The 15,029-nt window shown below is 32.6% G+C and overlaps 2 protein-coding genes and 1 non-coding gene across 4 annotated transcripts; 1 reads left to right on the top strand and 2 right to left on the bottom strand.

Moving 5' to 3' along the window:
- The first annotated feature begins 111 nt into the window (after positions 1-111).
- TRNAN-GUU lies at positions 112-185 on the top strand. Its single transcript has one exon. It is a non-coding gene; the product is annotated as a tRNA-Asn (tRNA).
- Positions 186-3,185: 3,000 nt separating this feature from the next.
- On the bottom strand, positions 3,186-4,902 carry LOC117919775. Of its 2 annotated transcripts, none has more exons than XM_034837024.1 (2): positions 3,722-4,902; positions 3,186-3,629 (listed from the first exon to the last, which is right to left on the bottom strand). In XM_034837024.1, the coding sequence occupies exons 1-2, from the start codon at positions 4,602-4,604 to the stop codon at positions 3,289-3,291; spliced, it is 1,224 nt and encodes a 407-aa protein (XP_034692915.1). In that variant the 5' UTR covers positions 4,605-4,902; the 3' UTR covers positions 3,186-3,288. The 2 variants fall into 2 exon arrangements, with proteins under 2 accessions (XP_034692915.1, XP_034692914.1); XM_034837023.1 differs by having other exon boundaries at positions 3,186-3,632; positions 3,722-4,901.
- Positions 4,903-9,090: 4,188 nt separating this feature from the next.
- On the bottom strand, positions 9,091-11,984 carry LOC117921171 (omega-3 fatty acid desaturase, chloroplastic-like). Its single transcript, XM_034838981.1, has 8 exons — positions 11,163-11,984; positions 10,950-11,039; positions 10,765-10,831; positions 10,541-10,633; positions 10,279-10,464; positions 10,079-10,159; positions 9,729-9,866; positions 9,091-9,629 (listed from the first exon to the last, which is right to left on the bottom strand). Exons 1-8 carry the CDS (start codon positions 11,678-11,680, stop codon positions 9,444-9,446), a joined length of 1,359 nt encoding a protein of 452 aa, XP_034694872.1. The 5' UTR covers positions 11,681-11,984; the 3' UTR covers positions 9,091-9,443.
- Between the last annotated feature and the right edge of the window lie 3,045 nt (positions 11,985-15,029).

Raw genomic sequence — 15,029 nt, forward strand, 5'->3', positions numbered from 1 at the left:
AATATGTGCAGCCACAGTCCTTTGTTTTTATGCCTAATCTCTCCCTCTTTTCTGAGCTATTGTGTGCTAAATATAAGATATTTAGTTAGCTTCTAAAACTTCTCATCAAAAGCTGGAATAGCTCAGTTGGCTAGAGCGTGTGGCTGTTAACCACAAGGTCGAAGGTTCAAGCCCTTCTTCTAGCGAAGTTCTTTTTGTGCTTCATGTTAATTGGATTTTTCTAAATGATCAATGATGCCTCCCTTAAATTGGATTCCAAATGCAGAAGTTGGGGTGCTTCATTAGTTGTCGTTTGAAATTAGACCTTTGAGGGTTGTTAGGGAGTGGATTATGGAATGAAATTGAGTCTAATTTAAGGTTAAAATGAAAATGATGTCCCAACCGTGGCTTAAGTGAGATGCACGATAGTTATGAGAATTGGCCATGATTGTAATTTTAATCAAATTGTTGGACCACTTTGGTCATGATTTTGGTGTTGACATTCATTTGGATTTGCAAAAGTTGAAGAATTGGAAGAACATAAAATTTAGATTTGAACTTTTATCAGTTTAATTGCGTCTTTTTCTTCAATTTTGAGAACCGTTTTGAGCTCTAAAGACCCTGCCCTCATAGGATTAACATGCTAAGGAGAGAATCAAGCCCCCAAAAGTATTTTTTTCCTTGATATATTAAGGTATGTATTTTTTTATTTTTTTATTGTACCCTAATATGCAATTTTCTTCTTAATTTATTATAATATATATATTTTTTTTTAAAAAGTGAGCTTTTACACACTTATGTAAAAATAATTACAAAATAGGAATCCTCCAAAAATCATTCAAACTCATGCACTCACAGATCAAAGGTAGTATATATCTAGAATGGTTAGAAATATTATTAAAAGGTAGCATATTTGACCACTTTTATTGAAATTATTTTCATTAACACATTAATATTTTAAGAAAAACATTCTAAATATAAATAAAATAAATAAATAATCCACCAACAAAATATAACTTTAGGATTCATTTGCCTCACTTTTGATAAGTTAGGGTTGGCTTGGTAACTGTTTGCAAAAACAATTCTGAAAAATTGTTTTTGAAAACTGTTTTATAATGTTTTATAAAACAAAAGTTTGATTTTAAAAATAATTTTTGTATCTTGTGTTTTATTTTTAATCATTTTATATGTAGTATAATTATTTTTTAAAATTGTCTTAAAAAACAAGTAAAAATAATAAAATAATAACTAAAAAAATATTACATGAAAAGACCATATTTTTTGTTCTTAAGAACAAAAAATAGAAAATAATTTTTGGTTGTCAAACATATTTTTTTGTTTTTTTGTTTTAAAGAATAGAAAACTGTTTATGAAAATAGTTATCAAACAAGTCCTTAATTATTATTTTTTTTTAGTGAAAAAAACTTTGAATTTTTCTTGCTTGTTACGAGTGCTTGTTAAACATTTTAAAATAAAGCTATTGGATACTACAAAATATTAATAGATGAATTATAAGATTTTATTGGGATGATAACCATAAATTTATTTATTATTTAAAATTAGTTTTTATGTATTTAATTTATTTAATAATTTAAGTGTTATTTTAAAAAGTGTTTTTAATATTTTTAATATTTAAATGATAAATTTTTTTAAATATTGAAAATATTAAAAACGTTTCTTAAAATTATTTTTAAATTTTTAGTTATTTGGTTAATTGAATTCGCATTTAAAGTAGGGACGAATGTGAATCAAAATATTAAGAAAAAAGAAAAGAAAAGAAAAGAAAAAAAACAACTCAAATGTGAAAAGAGTGAGTTGTGAGTTTCGTAAAGTGCTTCTAATTCTAAAAGCAATTAAAATAATAAAGGGTCCTCTTCCTGGTCACCTACGGGCATGTTTCCAAGGCTGAAATGGAGTTAGCAGCCGTCTGTTCAGAACTCAGAAGTTTCAGGCGTGGAATTCAAAACCCAGCATCCAAAGGTCAAAACACATGTTATGACAAGTGCGGCAGGGAATAATAGCAGATGAGAGATGAGAGAGAAGGAGGTCTCCCGTCTCCGCTGGAAAACGTGAAATGCTGCTCTCCTGTTGGGCCCTTCATGTGGAAAAATCTCGACCAAGGATCAGTTTATTGGAATTTGCATGGTACTGCAAAATGGGCCTGCCACCGTTTCATTTTCAAGCTGCCGGGCCCATCAGTTCATCGTTTTCCACGAGCCTCTCTGCTTCAGTTTATTTCCTCTTTCACTTGGATCAGAGTGAAGCCGAAGTTGCTGACCTTTGGTGAGCAGGCTAGTGATGGAGTCAAAAATGGTTGATTTTTGCTCAATGATATAAGATATTGTTTTATTTTGTTTAGAATACTTTTCTGGGTGTCTTAAACCATGAGATTCTCTAGGCATTTTCAAAGAAAAATGGTCTTACTAAGGTGCCAAATATGGACAACTTTCTCATCAATCAATTGCTACCGTACATGTACCACATGAATTTTTACCCTCTTATCTTCCATTCATATTCTATTTTACCTTACTCTTATTAGTTTAATTCTTTTTTTTTTCTTTTACTTTATTCTCGTTTCTTTGTAACTTAATTTCGACAACTTAAATTCCATCACCATAAAAAAAAACCCTTGAATGAAGGCGGATTCTATTCATTTGAATGTTGAACAATGATTCATGATAAGAAACAAAAAGTGAATCATTATGCTTGTAACTGAGTGGATGGGCAAAGGGGAAAACTTCAAAACCCAATTAATTGATGGATTGAAAGGCGATAGAATGGATCTAGAAATGACTTTTACCTAATCAAAGTTCTACACCAACAGTCTCATGTGATCATATGCAGCATATAACCAACGAAATAGACAGGCTTGAGATGTGGAGCCCAATGTCACGGACCTTAACACATAGTTAACTCACAGTTCTCATTCATTAATTAAACCTCTACAAGCCTAAAGCAATATCAAGAGAAGTACTGTTTGGAAAGTGGGTAGTGATTCTCTCAATTTGGGCACCATGTTGGACTACAATGCCAGGACAAATTAACACATGGGATGTACTGATTCTGTTGTGGGAAGGGGTATGGGAAATGCAGAGGAGATATCATAGTATCACGCCCATTCCACATGATTTCTATTTTCTATGTTCTGACTCTGCTTCTGACTAGTGTATTGGTGGCTGCTCTGCCTAGCAGATTTGGGAAACTGATTTCACACCTGAATTCCAATTCAAATTTCATTTCTCATTCACACTGTCACTAGAAATTGGGGTTTGAACCAACCCACATGTTTGGAAGAAAGTTTGCATGGCTTTACATGGGAAATTCCTTGAGTTCATTGACAACCTGGTGTAACAGAAGATTGAGGATTTGTTGCTCAAACTCTGTGCAGATCTCTTCTAAATATTCAGTCTTACTCGCTTCTTTAGCTTCCCACTTGGACTCTTTCATTTCTTCTTCAGTCAACTTGCAGACCTTGCTGAACATTTCTGTGTAATAATCTTTCTTGGATCGCTTGTTTTCCTTTTTCCTGATTGCCCTTTGTTCTTGATCTTCAGTGTTTGATATTCGAATGAGGTTTGGAGCTGGGTAGTCCCAGTTAGACAGTTTTGATGACGATTTCTTCCTTTTGGATCCCATCTTCCTTGAATGTCCTGCTGAAAACATTTGAAAACCAAAAAAAAACAAAGATTATAATGAAGTTGCAGATATGCCAAAGCATATTAAATTGAGGAGACTAATTTACCTGATGGAGTTGGATGATGGACTGGAAAACCATAGTGATCAAGAACTGAAACTGGACTTGAATTTTCTGAATCACACTCTGGCTCTACTTTGTTGACTCCGCGCTGACCCTTGTCCTTCTTCTTTGTGAATTTTGATCCAACTGAGGCTTCCCTCACTGGGCTTTTCACCTTGGAAGTTGCAGGAACATCCTTCTTCTTCTGAAGCAAGACTGAACCAGAGTCCTCAACTCCATAGCAGGTACCAAGCTTGGAAGAAAGTTTACCAGACACCCTCTTCGGCTCATTCTTTCCTTTACAAGCCCTCTTGCTGTTCTCTCCACTCTCCCTTTTCTTCACGAGCGCCTTCTCTTTCGAGTTGTCTTTGCTTTTGCTTCTCTCTTCTTTCTTCTGCTTCAATTCTGGAAACCTCATTTCAGATTTCCTCATGTGTGGTCCCATCTCCCCTGCTTCACCCACATTCTCCAAGAAGAGAACAAAGCAGTCATGATTTTGCTGGTGCAGGGAGGTGGGGACCTCACGGAAGGACACTGAAGTCCTAACACGACGATGCTGGCCACCTTGAGCTGGATCAACTTCCGGAAAGTAATCCATGAAATTCAGAGACATGCTTCGAGTAATTGAATTCAGAGCTGCTGCTCTTGGAACCCAATTTCTCTCTGGCAATGAATCCAACCCCATTAGCCTTGCCACTATTCCTGGACTAGCACCAACCTCAACCTTGGCCTCACCCTCTGAATCTTTACATGGATTCTTCAGCTCATCTGTGCTCAATTCTGGAATCTGATCAGATGGGTGTGTTGGGAGACTACCTGTGCATAGTAGCCGGCGTACAGCACCCGAAAAACACTTGGTAAACCCTGTGTCACTAGGTGAATTTGCCATATCAGAAGCAGAAAATGGAGCGGAAAATGAGAGAGAGAGGAGCTATATGGGAAGGCAGAGATATGGAGTTAAACTAAAGACGTTGGCACTTTGGCGGTGGAATTCAAAACTACCAAAAACACAATCCAGATAATTAGTCAGACAAATGAGGAAGGCAGAGTAGAGTATAGGCGGGGTCAAGATTTGAAAACTGGTTGAACATGGGAGAAGAGGAAGAAGAATGAGGATGATGCCCCACCAAGAGAGAGAGAGAGAGAATAAAAAAAAAAAACTTAGAAATGGAAAATGCGTGATGTGGGCACTGTTTGATCGTTGAAAAACTGGGATTACCAGTGGAAAAAAGGAACGAAGACCTAGGTCCAATTAGGTGGCTTTGCCTACATAGGACAAAATGGGTGGTGCAGTGTCATTTTAGGGTTTGTTGGTCCAGTAATACGACACCGTTTTGGTGTGGAATGGTGCCAGATTGCCAATATATCAAACCTCACTGGCCTGCTCTGTTTCCATTTTTAATAGTGGATGAGGGCGAAGCCGAAGTTGCTGACTTTTGCTGCTCCATTTCATTCTAACAATATTGACATGGGTGCAACTCTCTCACCGACATATTTGTTTCAAGTTTAAGTGGGCCTATTAGTTTTTGGGTTCAAATGTTAAGCCCAAGATGGTGTTGGGATGTTAATAGGAGTTACTTGGGCTTAGACTTGGTGTTAGGCCCTGCACAGACAGGCTTGGGTTGTTAAAGTGCTGCACAGATCCTATGCCACATTGGGCTTCTAATCCAGGTCCAGCATAGACGTGAATCCATTACTAGTCCATGGTTTCTAAAAAGTTAAAAAAAAAAAAAAAAAAAACTTTATGGTTATGTTAGGTTCCAAAAGTACTAAGAAAAGCAAAACAAAAAATTTATGAAAAATGATTTTTTTTCATGTTTGGTTGTAATATGAAAAATACAAAATTTTTTAATATAATTAAAATTAGCTAGAAATTTATATATTTTTAAATTATAGAATATTTATATTAAAAAGTTAAAATAAGTTAAATAAATTTGAAATAGCATATAAAATAATTTATTGATTTTAATTTTTTTTTTAAAATTTTGCTTCACTTTTTTACTTCTTTTACTTTTTCTTTGTATTCTATTTCTTATATTTTTCCAAGAATCAAACATAGTCAATAGAAAATTTTTACCTATTTGAAATTTTTTTTCAAAAGGCTTTATTATTCAACAAACTTGATATGAAATTACAAAAAATATTACCTTTTATGTAAACTCTATTTTAACTTATGCATAAAAGGTAATTTGTATTTAGTCAAACTTTTATCTTATTAAATATTATTACTTGAAAATTATGATTTTGGCATAAACTTCCACTTCTAATTAAAGTCAAACATAAAAAGATATGATGGTGTGACTACTTCAATTGTGGAGTGGGTAAGATTTTGCCTAAAATTGTTTAGAGTAGATCATTAGAGGAGGTTGATGATGTGATGATGACTTATTTTTATTTGAGAAAAAAAAAGAATTAATTAGTTAAAATGATGAAATAATCATTATATTTATGAATTTAACCTCTTCCATGTTTTTATTTGGAGTAATCTGTTTTTTTTCACATAAATATCCTTGACTATTTCAAGTATTTATAAGTAGGTTTTAAATGAAATGAACATTTTTACAAAAAAGAATAAGGACATTTTTATCAAAATATGGTAAAAAAAGAATTAAAAGTTAGATTTTTAAAATTGGGTTTCCGATAGTCCTTTTAATCAAATAACCAAAAATAAAAAATAAAAAATTACCAAATCAAATGAAAAGGCTGAGGAATTAGTGGGGAGATAATTCTATAGTGGAAGATTAAGAGAATAGAGAGTGAATTAAGTGAAAAGGTTCCATCCTAAAGAGGTGACAACGCCTTTTAGAGTGTTTTTAATGGAAATATTTTATCTATAAGGGGGTGTTTGGTACACGGGAATAGGGAGTGGGAATAGACATCTCATTCCTTTTCTCCCTTATTCCTATGTTTGGATAAATGTTAAGAAGGCGGAAATGAAATAAAAAATTATTCCGGCAGAAATCAAATCCAACTTATGAGTCGGATTTGCATTCATTAAAAGTAGGTGGTATTCTGATTCATTAAACCTATTTGATAATATAAAATAACCTAAATTATTATTTTACCCTCTTATCTTATTTTTCAAACCCAATGTTTATCTTCTTTGTAAAGGTCTATCCATTCATCATCCACTTCTTATCTTTTTTTTTCTTAGTAAAATATAATTCTATAGCTTTTTTTGGATGACAAATTATTTAAAATTTTGATAAAAAAAAAAACGAATATTTAAAATTTTTTAAGGTTATGGATTTTATTGGATATGATACTTGTTGAAAATTAAAATAAATTTGAATTCTTTTATTTCCTCTTTTGAAAATACGAAAAACATTTGCTAGCTTTGAGAATTTAAATATTATAATAAATAATTTTTTTTTGAAAAATATAATTTTATAACTACTTAAGCATGACAAATTATTCAAATTTTTAATAAAAATAATAATTGAATATTTGTGCATTAGAGTTATACGATTTTTTATGGTTAATTTTTTATTTATTGAGTATATATATATATTTTTTAGTCTTATTATTTAATAACAAAAAACCTCTCAAATTTTATTTTTTTAAAATAAAAGTAAAAATAAAAAATATTTTAAATTATATGTAAGGATATTATTGTAAATTTATTTCTTTTTCATTTCCATTCCTATTATTATCAAACATTGGAATTGAAACAAATAATCATTCCAATCTTGCATTCCTAAGTTCGTCCAAATGCTAGAAATGGAATCATCAAATTCATTCAATTCCACTAAGAAATAGGAAAGGAAACAAAATATTATTTCCATTCCCTATTCCGACGTACCAAACACCTCCTAAGTGTTTTCAAAAGAATCTTCTTAAGTTTTTCTCTAGAAGATATTATAAGTAATTTTTCAATACTAAAAGTAATTTTTTCAGATTTTTAAAAGTATTTTTTAAATTTTACCAAACATTTTTTTTTTTGTTTTTTAAATATTTGTAGGTTGAAAACACTTTCTAGAATCATTGTCTTAAAACACCTTCAGAAAAAACCTCACCAAATGTAATCAATAAATCCTTTGAAAAGTGCTTTTAGAAATTATTTTTAGCTTAAGAAAACTTGTTTGTTTTTTCTTTTTGAGAAAAATCTAATATTTAATAAAATTTAGAATTTAAAAAAAAATTAAAAGAAATAATTTATAATGCTTCGTGAGGTATTTAGCAGGTAATTTGTCAAAAAAATGATTCTTAAAAAACACTTGGATTATGTTTGGTTTCCAATAAGTGATAATGAAATTGTTTTTTAAAAATTTATGCATTTTTAAATTACTTAATTTTTCTATAATAAAGGAAAGCAAGTAAAAAAAAATTTGAAAAAAATATAAAAAAATAATTTATTAAATTTAAATATAAATATATATATATTTTATTTTTTTTACCTTATTTTATTTTATTTTATTTTTCCTCTTTATTTTCTTTTCTTGTCATTTTCTCTCACAACAAACATAACCTTAGACTAAAAACATTTCAAATAAAATAAAAACACTGGAAGTCCATTTCAAACATTGAACCTCGTAGTCAAATTGTTATGGTCTTCAATTTGAGTATACGTCACAGCTGCCTTTGATTTAATATCTCTTCCTACAACGTCCCTCTCAAGTCTTTCTTTCATGGTGTGAAATCCATCACACCAAATTAATTCGTTAATAAATAGGCTTTCTTTTCATAACCACATCATTTATGATTCAAATCATTTAGGTAAGATATTTTGCCTCAAGCCTTTCTTTCCAACATATATGACCTATGACAAGTGGTTAAAACTACATCTCATCAATCTCTTCTGGCTGGTAAAAATGGTCAAAAAAAAAAAAAAGTTTGGAGTTAGAAAGCCTTTCCCCCAAGCAGAGGGATGTCTTCATGTGTGGACAGGGTCTAAATGGAGATGAAACTGAAGCTCGGCTCCCACCCAATTGGATACCAAATGAATGGTATGGAATAAGTCACGACAGACTGGGTTGTGGGCATGTACTACAAAATGGATATGAGGTAGAGGAAGATGGAAGTTGGCTTTTCAACACCATATATTTTCAGCTCAAAAGGACACAAATCATCAACTTGCACTATCAATAGAACCTAAGAGAAAATGACATCTCATTAGCACAAAGCCATCCACCCAGCTAGCTGTGATGACGATTGAAACCCCAAGAGTAGAGGCCAAAAACATCAAGACAATGGTGTTATAGCCACTGATCAATGCTTCTACTGGACCCTACCTCACTATGGAAAAAGGGTGTGACATCAAAATCACCAACCTTGTCAGATGGTTTCCCCCAATCACAACTCTCGTCTTGGCTCTGATATCTCTATCACAATCGCTTGTTCTTCACCTTGTCCACACAACTCAAGAGAAACTACGGTTTTCGTCAATTATATTGCCTCAATGTCCTTCAGTTTGAAATTTCAACGTAACAATACATGATAGAATTGCTTAAGAGATGATTTCCTCTTCAGGGAGGATAAGTATACAAATTTTTCTCTACTGTTACAAGAATAACATTGAGTGTCCTACATGAACTTTTTCCATTTTTTCAAAATAATCGAATGCAGTAATCTTCTCCATAATTTCTTACCTCTCTATGGAAAATTTAATACCAAAATGAATTGCCTCCAAACCCTAGTAATAAAAGCTCTGAGTTTGTCAAAGTTAAGCAAAGGGATCCAGTATGGAAGACATGAAAACATTTCCTGTTTCATCCAGGGAAACAGAGCTTTACTTTGAATTGGAGGATCCGCTAAGCTGAGGATCACTCTGGTAGTACACAATCTCATCAGTGTCATTGACATAGTGATCTTTTTTCAAGCTTCTCACCAAACTTCCAATTAGGTGGAATGGTAGAGGTCCAGACCCCTTAGGCTCCCGGTAATATTTCCCTAGCACTGGCTTGGCTGCCTCAGTCTACAAGGTTTAGAGAGGAAATTTTGTTAGAATGAGCTCTTTGTGGAATGTTTCTCACAGTTATATAGAGCAGCTATTCAAACCTTCGGAGATACTCACCGCTTCTATCAAGTGATAGTGCGGGATTTGAGGAAACAGATGGTGAATCACATGTGTTCCAATATCATGGTGAATGTTATTAATCCATCCATAGTCGCGATCAAGGGTTGTAAGCCCTCCCCTCAGATAACTCCATTCCTGTCCACACAAGAAGGAAAATTCAAACTTTTTACATCAAAACAATGCCAAAGGTTTAAACCAGAGAAGGTAACAGTTGGTGGTATTTCTCCCTCTGTTTTAATGCCTAAACACAATGACTACTCTTGGTAAACATACAAGTTAGTTTCATCTTTCTGGAACTATGAAAATTTTATTGAAAACCAAAAACAGTAGAAAGCATGATGACATACCTTTCCACGATACCAAGGAAGTTTATCATCATGACCATGGTGATGAAGATAAGTCACAAAATCCAGCCACATAACAAAAATCTGACCAAGCAAACAGCCAAAGTCAATATGAAACATATGATGTGCTTGGGGAAGACAAAGCAAGATGAATTTCATTTCCTCAAGTGTAGAAATATATGGAGGGGAGAAATATGATTTACCCAGTAGGGAACACCATATAGCTTGAGCATTTGAATAGGACCCATTACAAATGATAACCCCACAAGTAATGCAGCCATTGCAGTCCAACATATGGTGGAAGTGATGACATTTTTCCTTTCACTCGGGACAAACAAGTCACTACTGGGATCAAAGTGAGAACCAGTCTTTCCAGGACTTCTGCTCCACTGTAAACAAGAATTATCAGAGAACAATTTCTAAGCCCACAGTTGGAATTAATCAACCAAGAAACAACACACTTACCAGATAGAAAGGGTATGCAAGCATGGGAAAAGGTACTGTGAATCGCAACATTCGCGTTACAACATCCAAGTTCTTGTAAATTCTCTCAGGCAACTACAAGAAAAATGAGCTGATGAATTTTTTGAAGAATCTAAAAGGAAAAAAAAAGAAAAAAGAAAAAAGAAAAAAAGCAGGAACATGACCAAGAAACAAGGAAAAGGCATCAATAGCAGGAAGCCACTAACCGGGTGCCAAGATTCATCATTCTCAACATGGCCATGGTTCTGGTGATGAGTCCTATGGCTGATTCTCCTGTAACAAATATCAAAATCAAAATCAAAATGCATTACATTTGAACACAAAGCATTCTCAATCTGAAACTAGAATAATATGCATCCATTGCTCGGAGCTTGTTTCATCAGAAGCATACCATCCATGATAAGGCACAAGAATTGAAGAATGTAGAAGATGCCCGACCACACTGTTTAGCTTGGGATTGTTGGAAAAACTTCCATGTCCACTGCAACATCAAAATCAAACACAATGCATATGAAACCAAACAAATGGGGTGTTGGAATAGAGTGCCAAAATACAGACTGAAACAGAGAGAATAGATCTATAAAGAGAGAGATTGTGAGATTACCAGTCATGGCCAAGAACAAAGAGGGCCCAGAACATGGTCCCCTGAGCAGCCCAGTAGAGAGGCCAAACAACCCAGTTGTTGAGATAAGCCGCCGCCGCCGCTAATCCACAAACAACGATCACGTCCCTCACGACATAACTCATGGACCTCCATGGGTCCTTCACCCAACAATGCTTGGGAATGGCAGCTCTGATATCTGCCAATTTGAACGGCGGTGGAGCTCCGGGGTCGAATTCGGGTTGTTCTTCAACACCATTAACCCTATTGATTATCTCTCCTCTCTCTTCCTCTTCTCCATACGCGACTCTCAATGGAGCGCTCACTTTGAGCGCCCAGTTCCTCTCTTTAGAACACCCAATTGGTTCTCTAAATTTTAGGTCTGTTTTACTTTGATTTGAGTGAAAAAATCTAATCCTTGAGTGATTGTTTCTGGAGTTGGAGATGTGTCCCGTTCTGGGTCTAGTATAGATTTGAGGGAGGGGCCTTATGCCACATTCTGACAAGACCCAACTCGCCATTATAGACCCAGATACAGAAAACGAAGGGTTTCAGCTTAGCTGAGATTTGAGAGATTAGAGAATACTACGTATCTGGGTTTGGAGAGAGTGCGAAGGAGGAGGGAAAGTGCCTTAAATAAAGTGTGGCGCTTGGACATTTTCCAAAGAGAGAAAAGATAATGCTAGGTCTTTGCTCTCTCCTTTTAACAATGGCCATACGTTTTTCCCACATTCTCTCCCTCCCTTCCTTGGAAGGCGGTTAATTTTCTCTGTTTTTCTCTAAAACCCTCTTCGGTAGTGAAATTCTTTCCTATTTTCAACAAACACCTTACGACGACCAGAGGAGGGCTCCCTTTCAAGTGGTAAAATACGAGTGGGAATTCGGATGTTATTGGACGGTGGGGTGTTTGGTTAGTGGGAAAATTTCCCCACTTTATTAGTGGTTTCTTGACCTGTTCGTGAAAGTTGATTGATGAATATATGCATAATTGAAAGGGAAGGTCGGTGAAAGTGTGAAACACATTCGAGGAAAGCCATGTGCCACACGTGACAATTCTAACACAATTATCATGATTCTTTACCTAGGCCTAAAAGCTATAGTTAGATTTGGACCATTTTAAGGAGTTTTGGGTCAAAATGACCCATTTTTGAAACTTAATGTTGAAAATGGGTACATTTTGAAACTATTGTTCAAAATGGCCTCTTTGATGCCACATAGGCGCCACATCATTAAAAAATATTTTTTTTTTCGTCTTTTGCACTAAAGCCGCAGTTGGGAAATGCGGCTTCATTTTTGCACTAAAGCCGCAGTTGGGAAATGCGGCTTCATTTTTGTACTAAAGCCGCATTTGCCAAATGCGGCTTCCTTTTTGCACTAAAGCCGCATTTGCCAAATGCGGCTTCGTTTTTGCACTAAAGTCGCATTTGCCAAATGCGGCTTCGTTTTTGCACTAAAGCCGCATTTGCCAAACGCGGCTTCATTTTTTAACTAAAGCCGCGGTTGGCAACTGCGGCTTTAGTTCATTTTTATTTAAATTTAAAATTTAATTAAAAAATTATTAAATTATGATTTATGAATAAATTTAAAAATATACTTAAATAATAAATTATTTATATTTAAATTTAAAATTCTAGTATTACTTCAACAAACATAAATTGATAAATAGAAGATATTATAAATGAATGTTTTATTTATTAATAAATTAATAATCTTAAAATAATAAATTTATATAACATATAAATAATATATAAAATTATATAATTTATTAATTTAAGATATTTAATTTGTTAATTTTTAAGATATTAATTTATTTATATTATGATAAATTTATCTTTATCGAAATAATAGTATAGTAGTTAATAACTGAGATTTCAATTATAATATTTTTTTTTTACTTTCCAATTTAATTAAAAACTATTAAATCACAATTTATGATTGAAATTTAAAAAATATACTTAAATAAAAAATTATTTATATTTAAACTTAAAAATCTAGTATTACTTCAACAAACATAAATTAATAAATAGAAGATATTATAAATGAATGTTTTATTTATTAATAAATTAATAATCTTAAAATAATAAATTTATATAACATATAAATAATATATAAATTGTATAATTTATTAATTTAAGATATTTAATTTGTTAATTTTTAAGATATTAATTTATTTATATTATGATAAATTTATCTTTATCGAAATAATAGTGTAGTAGTTAATAACTGAGATTTCAATTATAATATTTTTTTTTACTTTCCAATTTAATTAAAAACTATTAAATCACAATTTATGATTGAAATTTAAAAAATATACTTAAATAAAAAATTATTTATATTTAAACTTAAAAATCTAGTATTACTTCAACAAACATAAATTAATAAATAGAAGATATTATAAATGAATGTTTTATTTATTAATAAATTAATAATCTTAAAATAATAAATTTATATAACATATAAATAATATATAAATTGTATAATTTATTAATTTAAGATATTTAATTTGTTAATTTTTAAGATATTAATTTATTTATATTATGATAAATTTATCTTTATCGAAATAATAGTATAGTAGTTAATAACTGAGATTTCAATTATAATACTTTTTTTACTTTCAAATTTAATTAAAAACTATTAAATGACAATTTATTATTGAAATTTTAAAAATATACTTAACTAAAAAATTATTTATGTTTAAACTTAAAAATCTAGTATTATTTCAACAAACATAAATTGATAAATAGAAGATATTATAAATGAATATTTGATTTATTAATAAATTAATAATCTTAAAATAATAAATTTATATAACATATAAATAATATATAAAATTGTATAATTTATTAATTTAAGATATTTAATTTGTTAATTTTTAAGATATTAATTTATTTGTATTATGACAAATTTATCTTTAACAAAATAATAACATACTCTTAAGCCGTAGTTGTCATATATAGATTTTTTTACAAAATTAGTTAATGAAATTAATTACAAAAAGTCTACTACAAAATGTAATTTTTAATAGTTTAATTAAAGTCACAAAAAATATCCACTAAACATTAATATATGGAAAATAAAAAACATATATAATCTCACATGCCTCCACAAGGAGAGAACCTATGTGTAACTGGTACTCTCTTCCTTTTTGGACGCCCCTCTCTAACTGTAGCAGGTACTGCATGTGACACATGAAGAACATCTGTCTGTGATGGGGCTAGAGCTGGAAATAGAGGTGGTGGTGGAGGTAGCAATCTAGGTCGACGTAAGCCCCGCCTACCCCTCGGAATGACTGGCGGTAAATCTAGCTGAGTAGATGTGTCAATCTGCACTAATGGTGGGTCTGAAGAGGTAGGAGGTTGTGATGGAGGTAGGTCTAAAGAGGTAGGGGGTTGTACTGATGGTGGGTCTGAGGAGGTAAGGGGTTGGGCTGATGGTGGGTCTGAAGAAGTAGGGTGCTGCACTGATGGTACGTCTGAAGAGATGGATGACTATACTAATCGTGAGGATAAAAAGGTAGGGGGCTGTAATGATGCTGATACTGACGATGTGATGGGCTGACAACTACTATATCTACCTCTCCCTCGAGATGTCGACCGACCTCGAACAAGTGGTGGTCGAGCAACTGTCGACTGAGCTGGTGACCTATCTCCTCCATGCTCTACATGTGGGAGACGATAATCCTCTCGAATAATGCACATAACATCAGTGGCCATACGAATAATATCAACAATACCAGTGCGGCAAGCATCAGTATCAGAGTCCTCCAATGCATGACCTCCTCGAGATATGATAGATGTCATAGTCTCAATCTGTCACATAAAATGATATATAATTATTTGTTGGAATAAATATTATACAGAATATGTACAT

Source organism: Vitis riparia, chromosome 8 (assembly GCF_004353265.1).
Source record: "Vitis riparia cultivar Riparia Gloire de Montpellier isolate 1030 chromosome 8, EGFV_Vit.rip_1.0, whole genome shotgun sequence".
NCBI classification, from domain to species: domain Eukaryota; kingdom Viridiplantae; phylum Streptophyta; class Magnoliopsida; order Vitales; family Vitaceae; genus Vitis; species Vitis riparia.